The sequence below is a fragment of the Rana temporaria genome, chromosome 4 (genome assembly GCF_905171775.1).
Source record: "Rana temporaria chromosome 4, aRanTem1.1, whole genome shotgun sequence".
In the NCBI taxonomy this organism is placed as follows: Eukaryota; Metazoa; Chordata; class Amphibia; order Anura; family Ranidae; genus Rana; species Rana temporaria.
In genome coordinates this window covers 265,430,889-265,446,810 of record NC_053492.1, presented here as the reverse complement: position 1 = coordinate 265,446,810, position 15,922 = coordinate 265,430,889, and the positions used below count along the sequence as shown (strand labels likewise).

General features: G+C 42.9%; 1 protein-coding gene across 1 annotated transcript; it reads left to right on the top strand.

The window, feature by feature from the left end:
- The first annotated feature begins 2,748 nt into the window (after positions 1–2,748).
- Positions 2,749–15,219, top strand: DDO (D-aspartate oxidase). The gene is made up of 5 exons (XM_040350237.1): positions 2,749–2,882; positions 7,914–8,089; positions 8,175–8,283; positions 11,031–11,207; positions 14,558–15,219. Coding segments are annotated over exons 1-5 (1,032 nt in total). The 5' UTR covers positions 2,749–2,880; the 3' UTR covers positions 15,126–15,219.
- The last annotated feature ends 703 nt before the right edge of the window (positions 15,220–15,922 follow it).

The window sequence follows — 15,922 nt, the reverse complement described above, 5'->3', positions numbered from 1 at the left end:
GCCGTGTGCGCAGCCTAATACATGAGGCATGCGCTTTTCTTTGCAGGAAACGCAGGCATGGCGGCCCATTCAAATGAATGGGCTGCTATGCCTGCGCAAATGTGGGCCTCCAAAACACATACATGTGAACCAGCCAGGCCCAAAATAAGCCCATCAAGCAGTTAAATACAGACAGTAATGCCATGTGCTCTGAGGCCTTACTCAGCCTGGACTGCAGGTCTGGTCTGTGATTTAAAGAGTTCCTCTATTTTACACATGGCATGGCATGGGGGTCCCATGGTGCTAAAGCAGAATGGACAGACGGTGCTGTGACCCCCATGCCATGCCATGTGTAAAATAGAGGAACTTTTTAAAACACTGACCAGACCTGCAGTGAATCATCAAATATTATAAAGACTTTGGGCACACTCTACAGAAAACTTCTTTTACAATATAGATTAGCAAACAGTGACATACCTTGAGGAGCAGGACATGAAGAAGTCAGCCTCGGGAAGAGCAAACTGGGGATGTTATAAAATCACATTCTAATTCACTTTTATATACAAGCAGCACCCAGTGGCAGGAAGGGAGAAGTGCACATCTAAAGGGAAGCCAGGGGTGCTGTACATTTTAAAACACTGGGAAGGGAAGCAGTACTGTCACTGGCTGCGTGCCGCTGATTATTTTCAGCCTGATTTGTGAGCAGCACAGGGGCTTAACGGGCGGCAGGGCCGCCATCAGGAATTATGGGGCCACTTACACAGCTTCAGGCAAGGGCCTCCTGGAGCAGAGAACCGGGATGGGGGGGTGCTGCCGCCTGAAATTGAGAAGCAGGGGGGGGGCTGCCGCGAATTTAGAAGCGGGGGGCCCTTTACAAAAAAAACTAATAAAAATAAAATAATACAAAAATATATATAAAAAAAGGGGTGTAGCCATCCCAGATGGTTGCTTTGGGCCCCCAACAGTGACAGGGCCCAGGGCACCTGCCCCATTTGCCCTGCGGTAAAGACGGCCCTGCCCCACATATGTAACAGTAAAGTCACTTGTCCCAATGATCATCTTCACACATATGTCTGTGATCACCTGCGCACATCTGTACATAATCATCAGCGTACACCTCCCTGTGATCACACAAACCAATTATTATACACTTAACAGGATTTTTTTTTACCAAAGACATGTAGCAGAATACATTTTGGCTTAAATTTATGACAAAATTTGTTTTTATTTAATTTCTTTTAAAATAGAAAGAAGAAAATATTGGTTTTTTTTTCCAAATTTTCTGCTCTTCTTTCGCTTATATCGCAAAAAAAGAAAAAAACGGAGTCGTGAATAAATACCTCCAAAAGAAAGCTCTATTTTTGTGAACAAAATGATAAAAATGTAATTTGGGTACAGCGTAGCATGACCACACAATTTTTCATGGAAAGTCTGAGAGCGCTGAAAGCTGAATATTGGCCTGGGAAGGAAGGGGGCAAAAGGGCCCTGTATTGAAGTGGTTAATTACCACCATAATCAGCCACAGAACTTGTGTTATTAATATGTGTTCGGTTTTAAAGGGATGAGGTGGCACGGGGGGCATAGTTGAGGAAGTGGGATAATATGAGGCGGTAAATAGAAGCTAAGGTGTTTTTGACTGAACAACAGAGGGTGATGAGGAGGTAGAATACGTGTCGGCCAGTGTTTCTCAATTCCAGTCCTCAGGCCCCCCCAACAGCTCAGGTTTTCCCTCAGATGAAAAGGCTGTGGTGATTACTAAGGCCCCATACACACCATAGAATCCATCCGCAGATAAATCCCAGCAAATGGGTTTCAGCGGATAGATCCTATGGTGTGTACACGCCAGCGGATCTTTATCCGCGGATATATCTCCCCTGGGATGGATTCCAGCAGATCGGATATTCGCTGACATGCAGAACAAATCCATCTGCTGAAATCCATCCCAACAGATGGATCCGCTGGTCTGTACAGACTCACCAAATCCATCCGTCCGAAGGGATCCCCCGCATGCGTCGCAATGATTCAACGCATGCGTGGAATTCCTTATATGACAGCGTCGCGCACGTCGCCGCGTCATAATCGCGGCGACGGCGCGACACATCATCGCCAGAGGATTTTGGCGCGGATTTCAATGCGATGGTGAGTACACTCCATCGCATTAAAATCTGCTGAAATCCTGGAGAGGATTTATCCGCGGAAACGGTCCGCTGGACCGTATCCGCGGATAAATACTCCCGTGTGTATGGGGCCTAAGGCAGTGAAACCGATCAAATCACCTGTGCAAAATAATGGAAATCCTGAAAACCTGACCTGTTGGGGGGGCCTGAGGACTGGAATTAAGAAACACTGGTGTCGGCTCAGGTGTGGGGGGAAATTATGCAAGACTAAACAGAGGTGGAGCACCATGGATGTGGGTGGGATATAAATGAGGGGATATGGAAACGATAAACAAGATATGTGGTGATATAGCTATGGTGGAAAGTAAAACCAGACTCTACTGATAGAGGTGTACATGAGGATTTAGGAAGGGTCTGCCAGGTAGGCTACTATTTCTAATGGTGATCTTGCTTGGGTTGAATAACTGAAATGCAAACAGGACAAGTCTTTCTAAAACAAGCCTTTTTTTTTTTATTAGTGCTGCTGTTCGGCAATGTCTGTTATGGTCTGTTCTCATGTTCTGCACTGCTATGGTCGCGACTGCCTAACGAGCTTCGGGCACCTGCTGCCATCTAGTGGCTGAAATCTAGTACTACTAATTTTGTTCATCAATCGCGTTATGTGCACCGAGACGATATTGGGACTTTGTCTCCCTGGTCGCCATGTTTGATCCCTCCTTCTGTGACACAGGTTTCAGAGCTCTTGTTATTACCGGGCCGCAGGCTTCTTTCAGCTGTTCGGATCATGTAAGTATTGTGTGCTGCCAAAGAGGACGTGATGTTCTGGTCTGCAGATCCATTGTGCAACATCACTAAAGATAGGATTTCTAACAAGGAAAGGTCCTTACTCTTCTAGTTATGGGAGATCCCTTCCTATTTATTTTTATTACCATCCACTAATTTCGAACGGTAAACAGATCATCCATTTTCAGACAGCAAAGCAGACACAAAAAATAGGAGCTGCTGTGTGTGGCCAATCTCCTACTGATGTGTGCCATGGTAGATCTTTTTATTCCATGGTGACCCTTGCCCCCGGGTCTGATGGCTCAGATTTCTGCATTTTTCAGGTACGAAAACTTTGCTGTGAACAAACCGTGACGCATTCATGATACATTCATTTCTGCAGAGGTATCCTTTATTTTTTGTATCTTAGTTTATTTTTTCTTTTGTTTTTTACATCCTGTCGATTGGCCCAGGTATCATGTGATAGCTGTGGCCCAATCACAGCATCACAATACTAAGCATAACAACCATGAATGGAAGCCATTGTCTGTTTTATTTACAGTGTAATCACATACCTCCCTCCCACCTTTTTGAGATGGGAGCGAAGGACACCTATTTGCAAAAGTATGTAGACATAGGACACACCCCCTTACCCAACTGCCGACCAGCCGTCGCAGTTAGACGGCGTTTTTCAGGTGCTTTTGGGCTAAAAATAGTGCCTGATAAACTCGTCCCCTGCAGCCCTAGTGTGATGCCTCCCCTGCAGCCCCTCCCCTGGGGTGGTGAGCTTGCAGAACGTTTGAAAAAGTCTTGCAAGCAGCGTCTTTCGGGCGGTGTATACACCGCTCCTTCACCGCCCCTGCCATTGGAATCAGTGGGCACCGCTGCCAAAGTGCCTTTAAAGCGCTTTGGCAGCAGCGCTTTGCGTGCGCTATTAACCCTTTATTCGGCCACTAGCAGGTGGTTAAAAGCTCTAAAATTAATGGCACCCACCCCAGTGTGAAAGTAGCCTTATACTGCAGCAAGTTGGCTCAGCTGTGCGAATACATCGGTTTGTGCACTGGCTTTTGTGGGCGCACTCCCGCTGCAGGATCTGTCAATGTAAACAAACAGATCCCCGTTCTGACAGGGGAGAAAAGAGAGATCAGCTGTTCCTAGTGATCAGGAACAGGGATCTCTCTCTTCTCCCAGGCAGCCCATACAGTTAGAAACATCTCCCAGGGAACACAGTTAACCCCTTGACCACCCCTAGTGTTAACCCGTTCCCTGCCAGTGCCATTTATACAATGATCGGTGCATTTTTATAGCACTGATCACGATATTGGTGTCACTTGTCCCCAAAAAGTGTCAATTGGGGTCAGATTTGTCCGCCACAATGTCGCAGTCCTGCTAAAAAATCACAGATCGTCGCCATTACCAGAAAAAATAAAAAGTTCCTAAATCTTTCCCCTATTTTGTAGACACTATAACTGTTGCGCAAACCAATCAATATACGCTTATTGCATTTTTTTTTAAACAAAATTATGTTAAAAAAGAATACATGTCGGCCCAAACTGATGAATACATTTTTTATTTGGATATGTATTATATCAGAAAGTAAAAAATATTGATTTTTTATTTTTCGAAATTATCGCTCTTTTTTTGTTTATAGCGCAAAAAAAAAAAAGGCAGAGGTGATCAAATACCACCAAAATTTTATTCAGGTACAGAGTCGCACAACTGCTCAATTGTCAGTTAAAGCGACACAGCGCCATATCTCAAAAAATTGCATGGTCAGGAAGGGGGTAAATCCTTCCAGGGCTAAAGTGGTTAAAGGAGAATTGTACAAAAAAATTATTGGTTAAACCCACAAGTGCTTTTTTTTTTTTTACCACTTTTTTTGTATATTGGCACCTGAATATTTACAAATGCATATTTAGCACTAGGAAACACTTTTGGATAGATAAATAGCACATTCTATATACAACTATATATATCATACCAAAAAGAGGGGGGAAAGAGGGACTGAGGGACATTGTTCCAAATCAGGGACATTCCCTCAAGGACAGTTGGGCGCTATGTGATCGTTATGACCAATCATAACATTCACATGATACCCCAGCTGCTCACAGCATTTGGGTACCGATCTTTGTGATCTGCTGTGTCCACCAGACACAGAGGTCACGGGTTCACGTCACTGAACCGGAAGCTGATACCCGCTCGCAGTATAATTACCTAGAGCTGGTTAACTACTTGCCGACCAGCCGCCGTCATTTTACGGTGGCAGGACGGCTCCCCTGCGCGAGAGCCCGTAGCTATATGTCGGCTCTCGCGCAGCCCTGGCTCGCCCCCGACTCCCGTGCCCGGCGGGCGCAATCGCCGCCGGGTACACGCGATCGCTCGTTACAGAGCGGGACCGGGAGCTGTGTGTGTAAACACACAGCTCCCGGTCCTGTCAGGGAGAAAAATGCTGATCTTCTGTTCATACAATGTATGAACAGAAGATCAGTCATTTCCCCTAGTGAGGCCACCCCACCCTACAGTTAGAACACACCCAGGGAACATACTTAACCCCTTCCCTGCCCCCCAGTGTTAACCCCTTCACTGCCAGTGGCATTTTTATAGTAATCCAATGCATTTTTATAGCACTGATCGCTAAAAAAAATGCCAATGGTCCCAAAAATTTGTCAAGTGTCCGCCATAATGTCGCAGTACCGAAAAAAAATCGCTGATCGCCGCCATTACTAGTAAAAAAAAATATTAATAAAAATGCCATAAAAATACCCCCTATTTTGTAAACGCTATAACTTTTGCGCAAACCAATCAATAAACGCTTATTGCGATTTTTTTTACGAAAAATATGTAGAAGAATACGTATCGGCCTAAACTGAGGAAATTTTTTTTTTATATATATATATTTTTGGGGGATATTTATTATAGTAAAAAGTAAAAAAAAATATTTTTTTCAAAATTGTCGCTCTACTTTTTGTTTATAGCGCAAAAACTAAAAACCGCAGAGGTGATCAAATACCACCAAAAGAAATCTCTATTTGTGGGAAAAAAGGATGCCAATTCTGTTTCGGAGCCACTTCGCACGACCGCGCAATTGTCAGTTAAAGCAACGCAGTGCCGAATCGCAAAAAGTGCTCTGGTCTTTGACCAGCAATATGGTCCGGGGGTTAAGTGGTTAAATGCGTAAAATTTTCTTTTTTTTTCAATACCAGAATGCATACACGTGTCCTCAGAAGCAGATTTTTAAATTTTGTGTTATGGATCTGAACGCAGCTCATGTTTACGCACCTGTGTGAATGTTTCCAAAACAATGCAGATGTGTTCAGATCGGTAAAGAAAAAAACATGAAAATGTGCTTTATTGAGGCCGTGTGAACGAGGCCTAAAGTGGAACTTTTGTTAGAAAATGAACTCCCCCTAGATCACTTCAGGCTGACCTCTTTTGCAGGTATAGCTTTGTAAAATGTTGAAAATAAATGTCTATACTTTTTAAAGCCCAATAATACACGGTCTCTCCCTGCTCTGCACATGCTCAGTTGCTCGATATTTTTAGGCACTGCCGAATTTATAAAGGCCGATCTGCTGTCAGCCTTAAAGAGAAAGTAAACTCTGCAAAATATATATATATTTTAACCATCCCTGCAAAGTAAAGGCATAATGTGCTAGTGTGCATTGCATACATTGCATACTAGCACATTATGTGACACTTACCTGCAAACGAAGCCTGCGTCGTCCCTGCTGCAGACCACATCCATTATTCTAGGCTTACCTATAGGTACAAAGGCCCAGATTCTCGTCCAGCCGCGTAATTTTGTGCGGGCGTAACGTATCCGCTTTACGTTACGCCTCCGCAACTTAGACGGGCAAGTGCTGTATTCTCAAAGCACTTGCTCCGTAAGTTGCGGCAGCGTAGCGTAAATCGGCCGGCGTAAGCCCGCCTAATTCAAATTTGGATCAGGGGGGCGTGTATTATGTAAAACTACTGTGACCCAACGTGATTGACGTTTTTGCGGAACGGCGCGTGCGCCGTCCGTGGAATTTCCCAGTGTGCATTGCTCCGAAGTACGCCACAAGGACATCATTGGTTTCGACGTGAACGTAAATGACGTCCAGCCCCATTCACGGACGACTTACGCAAACGTAAAACCATGAAGTGGTGTTCTTGGTCACTAACAATGTTTTAGATAGGTGGTATGTATCAAAGTGACATCCGCACAAATGGCAGGACCCAACTTTTTCCAGCATTAAATTCTTCCAGACCCACAACAAATGGTGTCCAATAGCGGTTCTGGACAATTTGTTATCACACCTGCCGAGCCATTCTAGCTCCAGCCCATTGTTGCCTATTCCTTCCAGGTACGACAGCACTATAAAGGGGAAGTTCAAATCCAATGGCGCCACCCTTGGGGCTGCTTTAGCTGATTTTGTGTTAGTAAAAGACGATTTGCGCTTTTCTGTCTGTTACAGCGTGATGAATGTGCTAGCTCCATAATGAACGCAAGTTTTACCAGAACGAGCGCTCCCGTCCCCTAATTTAGTCTGAGCATGCGTGAATTTTTAACCGATGGACGTGCCTACAGAGGATCGTTTTTTTCCTATCGGTTAGTTAACCATCAGATAATTTTAAAACAAGTTCCTAGTTTTTTAACCGATGGATAAAAAAAACGATGGGGCCCACACACGATATGTTAGTCTGATGAAAATGGTCCATAAGACCGTTTTCATCAGACAAACCGATCGTGTGTACACGGCAATATAATGGCTGTATGTTGAGTTATTTTGAGGGGACAGCAAATTTATACTGTTATACAAGCTGTACACTCACTACTTTACATTGTAGCAAAGTGTCATTTTTTTTTCAGTGTTGTCACATGAAAAGATATAATAAAATATTTACAAAAATGTGAGGGGTGTACTCACTTTTATATAGTAACCTGAACCATCAATCTGCATATAGAACTTGGCAACAATCTTTGTTCATTAATCCTGTTGTGTCTAAAATCACACTTATCATTTTAAAGCTGTACTTTACACACTAAATCTATTGCACTATATTTTTCATTAGGTCAATGCAAAATATGCGGGTTGCAGTAATTGGAGGAGGCCTGGTTGGTCTCTCAACAGCTCTGTACATAACTGAGTCCCTTCCGCAATGTACTGTCACTGTGATTTCTGAGAAATTCTCTCCGAACACCACTGGTGATGTGGCCGCTGGAAGTCTCATACCTCACGCTTATTCTGGTGAGTGAGGCCTTATTCACTTCTGTTTTCAACATAAATTCTGCAAGTAACATTGCCTTTTAACATATACTTTTTGTTTTGCAAGACACCCCACTTCATCATCAGAAAGACTGGTTCAAGGAGACGTTTGACTATCTTTTTAAAATTGCAAACTCTTCAGAGGCTGCTGAAGCCGGCGTTGGCTTTATTTCTGGGTAAGAAAGCACCCCCCAAAAATGTGAAACTCTTATTTCTTTATTATGCAAAACATTCTCTCTCTCTCTCTCTCTCTCTCTCTCTCTCTCTCTCTCTCTCTCTCTCTCTCTCGTATAATGAGAAGCCCCAACAAAAAGCTTGCAGCACCCTGGAGGAACCCAGATGCCACCCCAGGGTGCCGCAGCACCCTGATTGAGGAACACTGCTAGTGTTTTACATGCAATTTTGTTGCTTTGACCTAAAGTTGAGGTATTGGCAAAAACAATTTTTGTATATTTGCTCAGTGAAAATAAATTATCTCCAATGAGGGGTTTTATTCAACCTGCAGTCTCTCTTCAGTGTAAGAACTCATGTACACTGTTGCTGCTAAATGGACGTTTAGGAGCAGTTGGGTATTTTTTACAACTGCTCTTGAACTCTCCTCTATAAATAAGTTCAGACGCTGAGTTTAGAGGCATTTCAAGTGACAAAAGTTTACAGGCTTTTTACATTTTTGTCTCTTTTGAAAAAATATATTTTTTTTTTCGCAACGCAAACGTGGCATGTAAATGCGGCAAAACAGACGTTTTCAACGTGGGTTACTATCTGTCAAGTTACATTAAGCCTTCAACATCCAGCACTGAGACTCGTAGTTCCAGCTGCAGTACACCGGACGTTGCTCAGTCATTACCTAATCAGAAAAAGCCTTGTACTCTTTTTACTGAATGCAGGGCATTCTGTGAATGGAGGAAGTGTGGATGGACATTATGGTCTAAAGACCTTGTAAGGGATAATAAGTGCAGATGCTATGCATGAATCTATCCATTAGTCATAGAGGGGGTGGCTGGAGAGAGGGTCCGACGGCGCCCCTGTGCCCTTATGGATGCACCATCACTGGTGACTATAGTCCCAACTGCCTTGAGATCATTCAAAAGCTCCTCCCATGTAGTTCTGGGCTGAGCCCTCACTTTTCTTATGATCATCTTTCCCCTATGCTGCAAAATTTTGCATAGAGCTCCAGACCGAGGGCAATAAATGGTTATATTGTATTTCTTTAATTTGCGACTAATTGCTCAAACAGTAAAGGGGTATGGGGGATGAGTGTGACACAATTATGACCCTACAAAGGTACCATGGAACCAGGGAACATAGACCATATTAAAACAGAATAAAGTGGGACTTTACATGTACCTTGCAAGGTACCACCGTCTCCGGTATGGGCGGTTTGAGGGGTCTCACCCTACTGGTCAATGACAGGGAGGGGTGGACACTGTAATGGATATTGAAGAGGCGGATAGATTCTGGCAGTGCCCCAAAAATGACACAGCCCTAAGGGCGCGTTCCGGTGCTGTGCGTTCCACCCGGCAAAGTACGCAGCCAGAAGTGACGTGGATAGAGAACCGCGTCAATCCGGAGCTAGATGGCATGCCTTCTGCCCGGGTGATGCCTCTGTGGGATGCCAGATAGATCACAGGGATCTAAAGAGGAGTGAATACTGGAACAGCAACTTTTAACACCTATGATAAAAAATGATAAACCCTTAATTTCTTTGTAAGTGGGCAAACTTTCAAAATCTGCAAGGAATCAAATAATAATTTTTCCCACTGTATGTCTAACTGGCAAAACACTGAAGCAGTAGTGCAAATCAAGGGAAGGGTTAAATACTTTCCCAGCAGACAGCATCAGGTGGAGCCTAATTACTGGGATGTGCTGGCTGCTGGGAGACACCTGCAATTTGCAGGGAGTCCATCACCTTCGGGAACCACAGTGTTCCAGGTTGTGATAGAAGAAAAAACTTACTGAAAAATAGAAAAAAAAATAAAGCATGGCACCTCTGAGTTTTGGTAAAGTACATAAACAGTATAGCCAAAACATGATTTTTAATTTTGGATAGAGTGGGGAAAGGATGAGACCACTTTTGTTAATTTTTTGCATACGGTGTGAAAAGATTTACCTTTCCTGAAGGCACAACGAGAACTCAGGATGGCTTAGGGAAACTTCCCTCTTAGCTATTACCGGAACAGGGGTCTGCATTGGAAGATTTACTTTCACATCTGACAGCTGTAAAAAAATAATATATATATTTTCATCCTGGTCTTAATGGTCACCAGGACAAATACAACCCAAGTTCCAAAAATGTTGGGCCGTGGTGTAAAATCTACATAAAATAAACAGAATGAAATTTGCAAATCTCATAAACCCATATTTCATTCACAATAGAAAACATATCAGATGTTAAACAGAGAAAATTTACCATTTGAAGAAAAAAAATAGGGCAATTTTGAAATTAATGGCAGCAACACGTCTCAAAAAAGTTTACCACAATGTAGCGTCCTCTGTTCTTTCGAAGCTCTGTAAACATCTGGGAACTGAGGAGACCAGTGGCTGGAGTTTTGGGAGAGGAATGCTGTCCCATTCTTGCCTGATATAAGATTCCAACTGCTCATCGTCGTAAACATGGGCCTGTCCCATATTTCTTGAGACCAGCGTTATTTAAACCAAAAATTTGTTGTTAAAATGGTTACCCCAAGTTTTTTACATTTGAATTCCTGGCTTGGGGTTAACACCAAAGAAGGTAATGGCAGCAAAATACACCAGGCTGGCTGTACTGTCTAGCAAAGCTTTGTACAGAACTGGATGGACAGAAATACAAATCCTTTGACAGGTGAAGCAGCACTTGTACTGTATGTATTTTCTTACTTTGTATCTACTTAATATCCTGGAGTTAAGTTATAAAAATAAAAATATTTGGTGTTATTTTCATCAGATGGCAAGTATTCAAAATGCCCCCTAAGGATGCCTTCCCATTTTGGGGCAATGTTGTTCTGGGTTTTCGTTTGATGACAGAGGCGGAGCTGGAAAAATTCCCATCTTACACATTTGGGCAGGCCTTCACCACACTAAAATGCCAATCTTCACTTTATCTGCCATGGATGGAGAAAAGGTGATTTTTTTTTTAATGTATTTATTGTAAGGAGGTCAACCTTCAGTTCTGGGTATGTTATGAGAGAAGACATAAAGGTGTCCGTTTATGAAACAGAGGTAAGCTGTCATCCTTAGGATAACGGTTTATCTTTTGTGTGAAATTGAATAGATTGCAATTCTCTAGGGTGCCAATCAAACACCTAATAATATTATTGTGCCACATCCTACATAATCTGGAAATATTGGAGTTGAGAATAATGGACTTTATAGGCATGTAAAAAAGTAGTTATCAAATTTTAAGAATTCACATAAAATTCATAACATATACAGACAATAAAAAATACATAGAACAAAGTGGTTTCTCTGGAGGATATATATAAATATATATATATATATATATATATACTTCCTGTGGGGCAATACTGAGGGTGTCAAGAAATGCCCGCACTGATAAATGTGTATTCCTCTTGGTGGTTTCCCACATATCCTTATGGATTAAAAGTTATAATCTACATGTTTCGCGACCTGAACGGTCGCTTCTTCAGGAGCTTCAATGTTTCTAATCGAGAGAACATACTTTAATTAGGATACAGAAAGCACATCAAACCTTATAAATATATACAACTATATATGTATATACATATTATACAAAAAATCACTTATAACAAAGTGCTTAACAGAGAGTTCAACACTAACTTGCGCCAGGGATACATATATATCAGTGCGGGCATTTCTTGACACCCTCAGTATTGCCCCACAGGAAGTGTATATATATTTATATATATCCTCCAGAGAAACCCCTTTGTCCTATGTATTTTTTATTGTCTGTATATGTTATGAATTTAATGTGAATTATTAAAATATGATAATACTTTTACGTGCCTATAAAGTTCATTATTCCCAACTCCAATATTTCCTGATCTCTCATGTGTACCGGTTTATGTAGCTGAGATGAGGAACAGGGAACATGTTCTCAGTCACAAATGGCCAGTTTATGAAAGTGAGGTCTGAAGATCTCACTGGCCGTTACATATATCTTATCTTACAAATATCTTCCTCCCAGACTCTTCAGATCAGAGGTGCAAAATCTTTGAGAGAAGCTGGTGTGATTAGAGGAAGACTTCTTTCTTCCTATACTGTATATCAGCACCAGTGGGTTAAAAATGAATCTATCTCTATCTCGGGGGTGCAGGCATCTGAGAATGCTTCATCCAGAGAGCAAAGTAGCTATACAATATGGGGACGCCACTCAACCTATAATGATGGATGGAAATGGCATCAGCCTCAGCTTCTCCTTGACCATGCCCACTGTTGCGTTTTGCCCCACCACCAACACTTAATCCTAGAGGTAGAATGGTGAAGTAAGACCTGAACAGGTCTTACAGTGGTGTCACTGAAGGAAACATTTCCAGTGGTGTCAATCTAAAGAGAGATTTGGCAGTAGTATAAAGAGGAGAGGGGAGCTGGGAGGGTGGGGCATTGAACAGTAATCCACAGTGGATCCCTGAGGAGGCATTCTGTTGCCTCCTCACTGCCTGTGTTTTGCGGGTACTTTATTGCAGACAATAGTAATACAGCAGAACAGAACACAAGCTGTGGTCTAGTACAGTAATCAACAAAGGTGTATACATACAAAAATAGTTATGACAGGCAATAAAAACCATTAAGGAACAGGTACATAGCAGAAGTAAATTAGACATAACATATCATGAGAAAGTTGGCACTAAAGTACCAGGGAAGAAGACCTCTTGCGCTAAAAGGATGGACAGCTTATACCCAGGAGCGTAGCAAGGTGGAGACAGGAGGAGGGGGGAAAAAGGGGGATGGGGCAGGAGAAAAACACAAGGAACCAACGGGGAGGGAGGAGGGAAGGGCAAATGGAGAGGAGTATACCTATCCAATACCGGGTCCTGTGCAGAATTCAGAGATCCTAGGCAGAACACCTCAGGTCAGGGTCCAAGGGGGAGCATAGCTTATCAAACTCCCAGAGACACCCTCTATTTATATATGTTATTTTATATAAAATAATTCCCTCCCATGAGGGTACTTCAGGTTGGGCCGAGGATGACCATTTTATAAAAATTTGGCATAGTAAAGGAGAAATGCTATTAATAGTTTAAAATGGTGGGAGCGTTGCTCATCATCTGGAATTCCTAGTAGGGCTAAGGATGGGGTGGGTGATAAGGTTAGCTGTTACCTAAGATGTTCCCAAAACATGTGCAAGTAGGATCCCGGCTGGAGTCTACAATAGGGACAGAGGGGGTACTGTTATGGGAATATTCTGTGAAGCATAGAGGAAGTATAATACAACCGGTGGAGGAATTTAACTTGAATTAATTTATCCTTAGAGGAAACAAAAAGCCTAGCCCCCTGCTCTAAACAGTCCTCCCTGTCCAGAGAGGAAATCTCAGTGCCTGTTTTTAACCCCTAAAATTCTGCACCAATGCACTGAAATGGCATTGCACGTAGTTATCGTGTGGCCTAATTTAGTGAATGCGTTGCAAGCCATACTGCATGCCAAACGCAGCAGAAGGTTTATTCCTTGCCTTTGCTTTTGCAGCGTAATAGGGAGCAGTTAGAGGGGCAGTAAAAAAAAAATGTGTTTCTACCATGTTTTTACTACCCCCAAACCATATGTTTAAATTAATCCAGAGGGAGCAAGGTTGACTATAAGAGGGAGAGGGAAGCTTTGGGGCCAACTTGCTCCTCCCATCCTCTGTGTACTGTTCAGACCTCTTCAGTGCCGTACCTGCCCAGATATGAAGCTTTGTCTTCTTCCCCTCTCCAAGTCATGTGATCTGATACTCTCCAACCATGCTGAGAAGGGGATGTCTGTGTTGTCAGCATGGGCATTGCCCTGCCTGCTCTCCTGCACAATTTACACTGGTGTTTGAGGGAGGAGAGAAATAATCCTTCCTTCAGTAGCCTCTGTTGTGGTCTCTATCTGAGTGACAAGAGTACTGGCAGCCTCACTCCTGTCATTCAGACAGCTGGAGAATGAGGAGCTCTCAGTGCCTCCCTCTCAACATTGCAATATGGTACCCAGGAAAGGTGCCATTCTGCCCGCCACCTTGTCCCAGTCCTGCTTAGATGGCACCTAAAAATTTTAAATGTTGATCTTATATTTTAAAAGGGGTGCTTTTGAATTTGTGTTGCAATAGTAAGAATGCCATCGGGGAGTGACACTGTGGTGGCACAGTGGATTGGTCTGTGGCAGAGCTGCAAATTTTGATAATAGATTTTGCCCCTGGAGTCCCTGAGTTATGGGAAGTCAGAGGTGATTCAAACCACCCACAACCAAAATATACATTTTTGGAGTTCTGAACAGTCCTCTAGATCTAACTTTTCTCTCTATGCTTTTTGTCATAGATTTAAAATGAATGGTGGATATATAGAAACCAGGAAAGTACATGATATCTGGGAGCTACATGGCAGTTATGATGTGGTTATGAATTGCACCGGGCTAGGTGCCAGAGATCTGGTTGGTGATATGTCAGTATTTCCTGTGAGAGGACAAGTACTGGAGGTCCATGCCCCCTGGCTTAAACACTTCATTAGAGATGGAGATGGCAGCACTTACATTTATCCTGGACAAGATGGTGTAACCCTTGGTGGAAGCAGAGAAAAGGATGACTGGAGACTCTTACCAGATGCACAGACCAGCAAAGATATAAGACACCGTTGCTGTAATCTTGAACCTTCTCTGCATGGTGTTGCGGTAATCAAAGAGAAAGTAGGGCTGAGACCAACAAGGGCTGCAGTAAGAATAGAACAAGAGATCCTTCGCAAAAATAAGCAACATCTTCCTACAGTACATAATTATGGTCATGGTGGAGGTGGGTTTTCTGTCCATAGAGGTACAGCTAAGGCAGCCACAGAACTGTTGGTAAAGTTGATCCCAATGAAAACACAATTTTATAGCAAGTCAAAATTATAATTTATGTTATTTTCCTGTTCTTCGGTACAAGTGTATGATTTTTTATTTATTTTTTTGGTAAATTGGATAGACTGAATTATATTACTAAATACTATGGGCTAGATTCAGAAAGAGATACGACGGCGTATCTCCTGATACGCCGTCGTATCTCTAAATTCCGTCGGTCGTATCTATGTGACTGATTCATAGAATCAGGTTACGCATATAAATGCCTAAGATCCGACAGGTGTAAGTGACTTACACCGTCGAATCTTAGGCTGCAATTCCAGGCCGGCCGCTAGGTGGCGCTTCCGTATTATTACGCGAGGAATATGCAAATGAGGAGTTACGCCGATTCAGAAACGAACGACCGCCCGGCGCTTTTTTTTTTTACGTCGTTTGCGTTCGGCTTTTTCCAGCGTATAGTTACCCCTGCTATATGAGGTGTAGCTAATGTTAAGTATGGCTGTCGTTCCCGCCTCGCATTTTGAATTTTTTACATTGTTTGCGTAAGTGGTTCTCGAATACGGATGGACGTAATTTACGTTCACGTCAAAAGCAATGACGTCCTGGCGCCGGAATTTGGAGCATGCGCACTGGGATATTTTACGGACGGCGCATGCGCCGTTCAATTAAAACGTAAAAAACGCGGGGTTAAGGGAAATTTAAATAAAACACGCCCCCTACATCCCGATTTGAATTACGCGGCCTTACGCCGCAACACATACGCTACGCCGCTCTAACTAAGGGCGCAAGTTCTTTGTGAATAAAGAACTTGCGCCCAAAGTTAGAGCGGCGTAATGTATCGGAGATACGTT

Bases quoted from the DNA above. Each gene is read 5' to 3' on its own strand.
- DDO (XM_040350237.1), top strand. The intron at 8,284-11,030 runs GTAAGAAAGCAC...TATTTTCATCAG, and splicing joins GGCGTTGGCTTTATTTCTGG to ATGGCAAGTATTCAAAATGC. The intron at 11,208-14,557 runs GTGATTTTTTTT...TTTTTGTCATAG, and splicing joins CTGCCATGGATGGAGAAAAG to ATTTAAAATGAATGGTGGAT.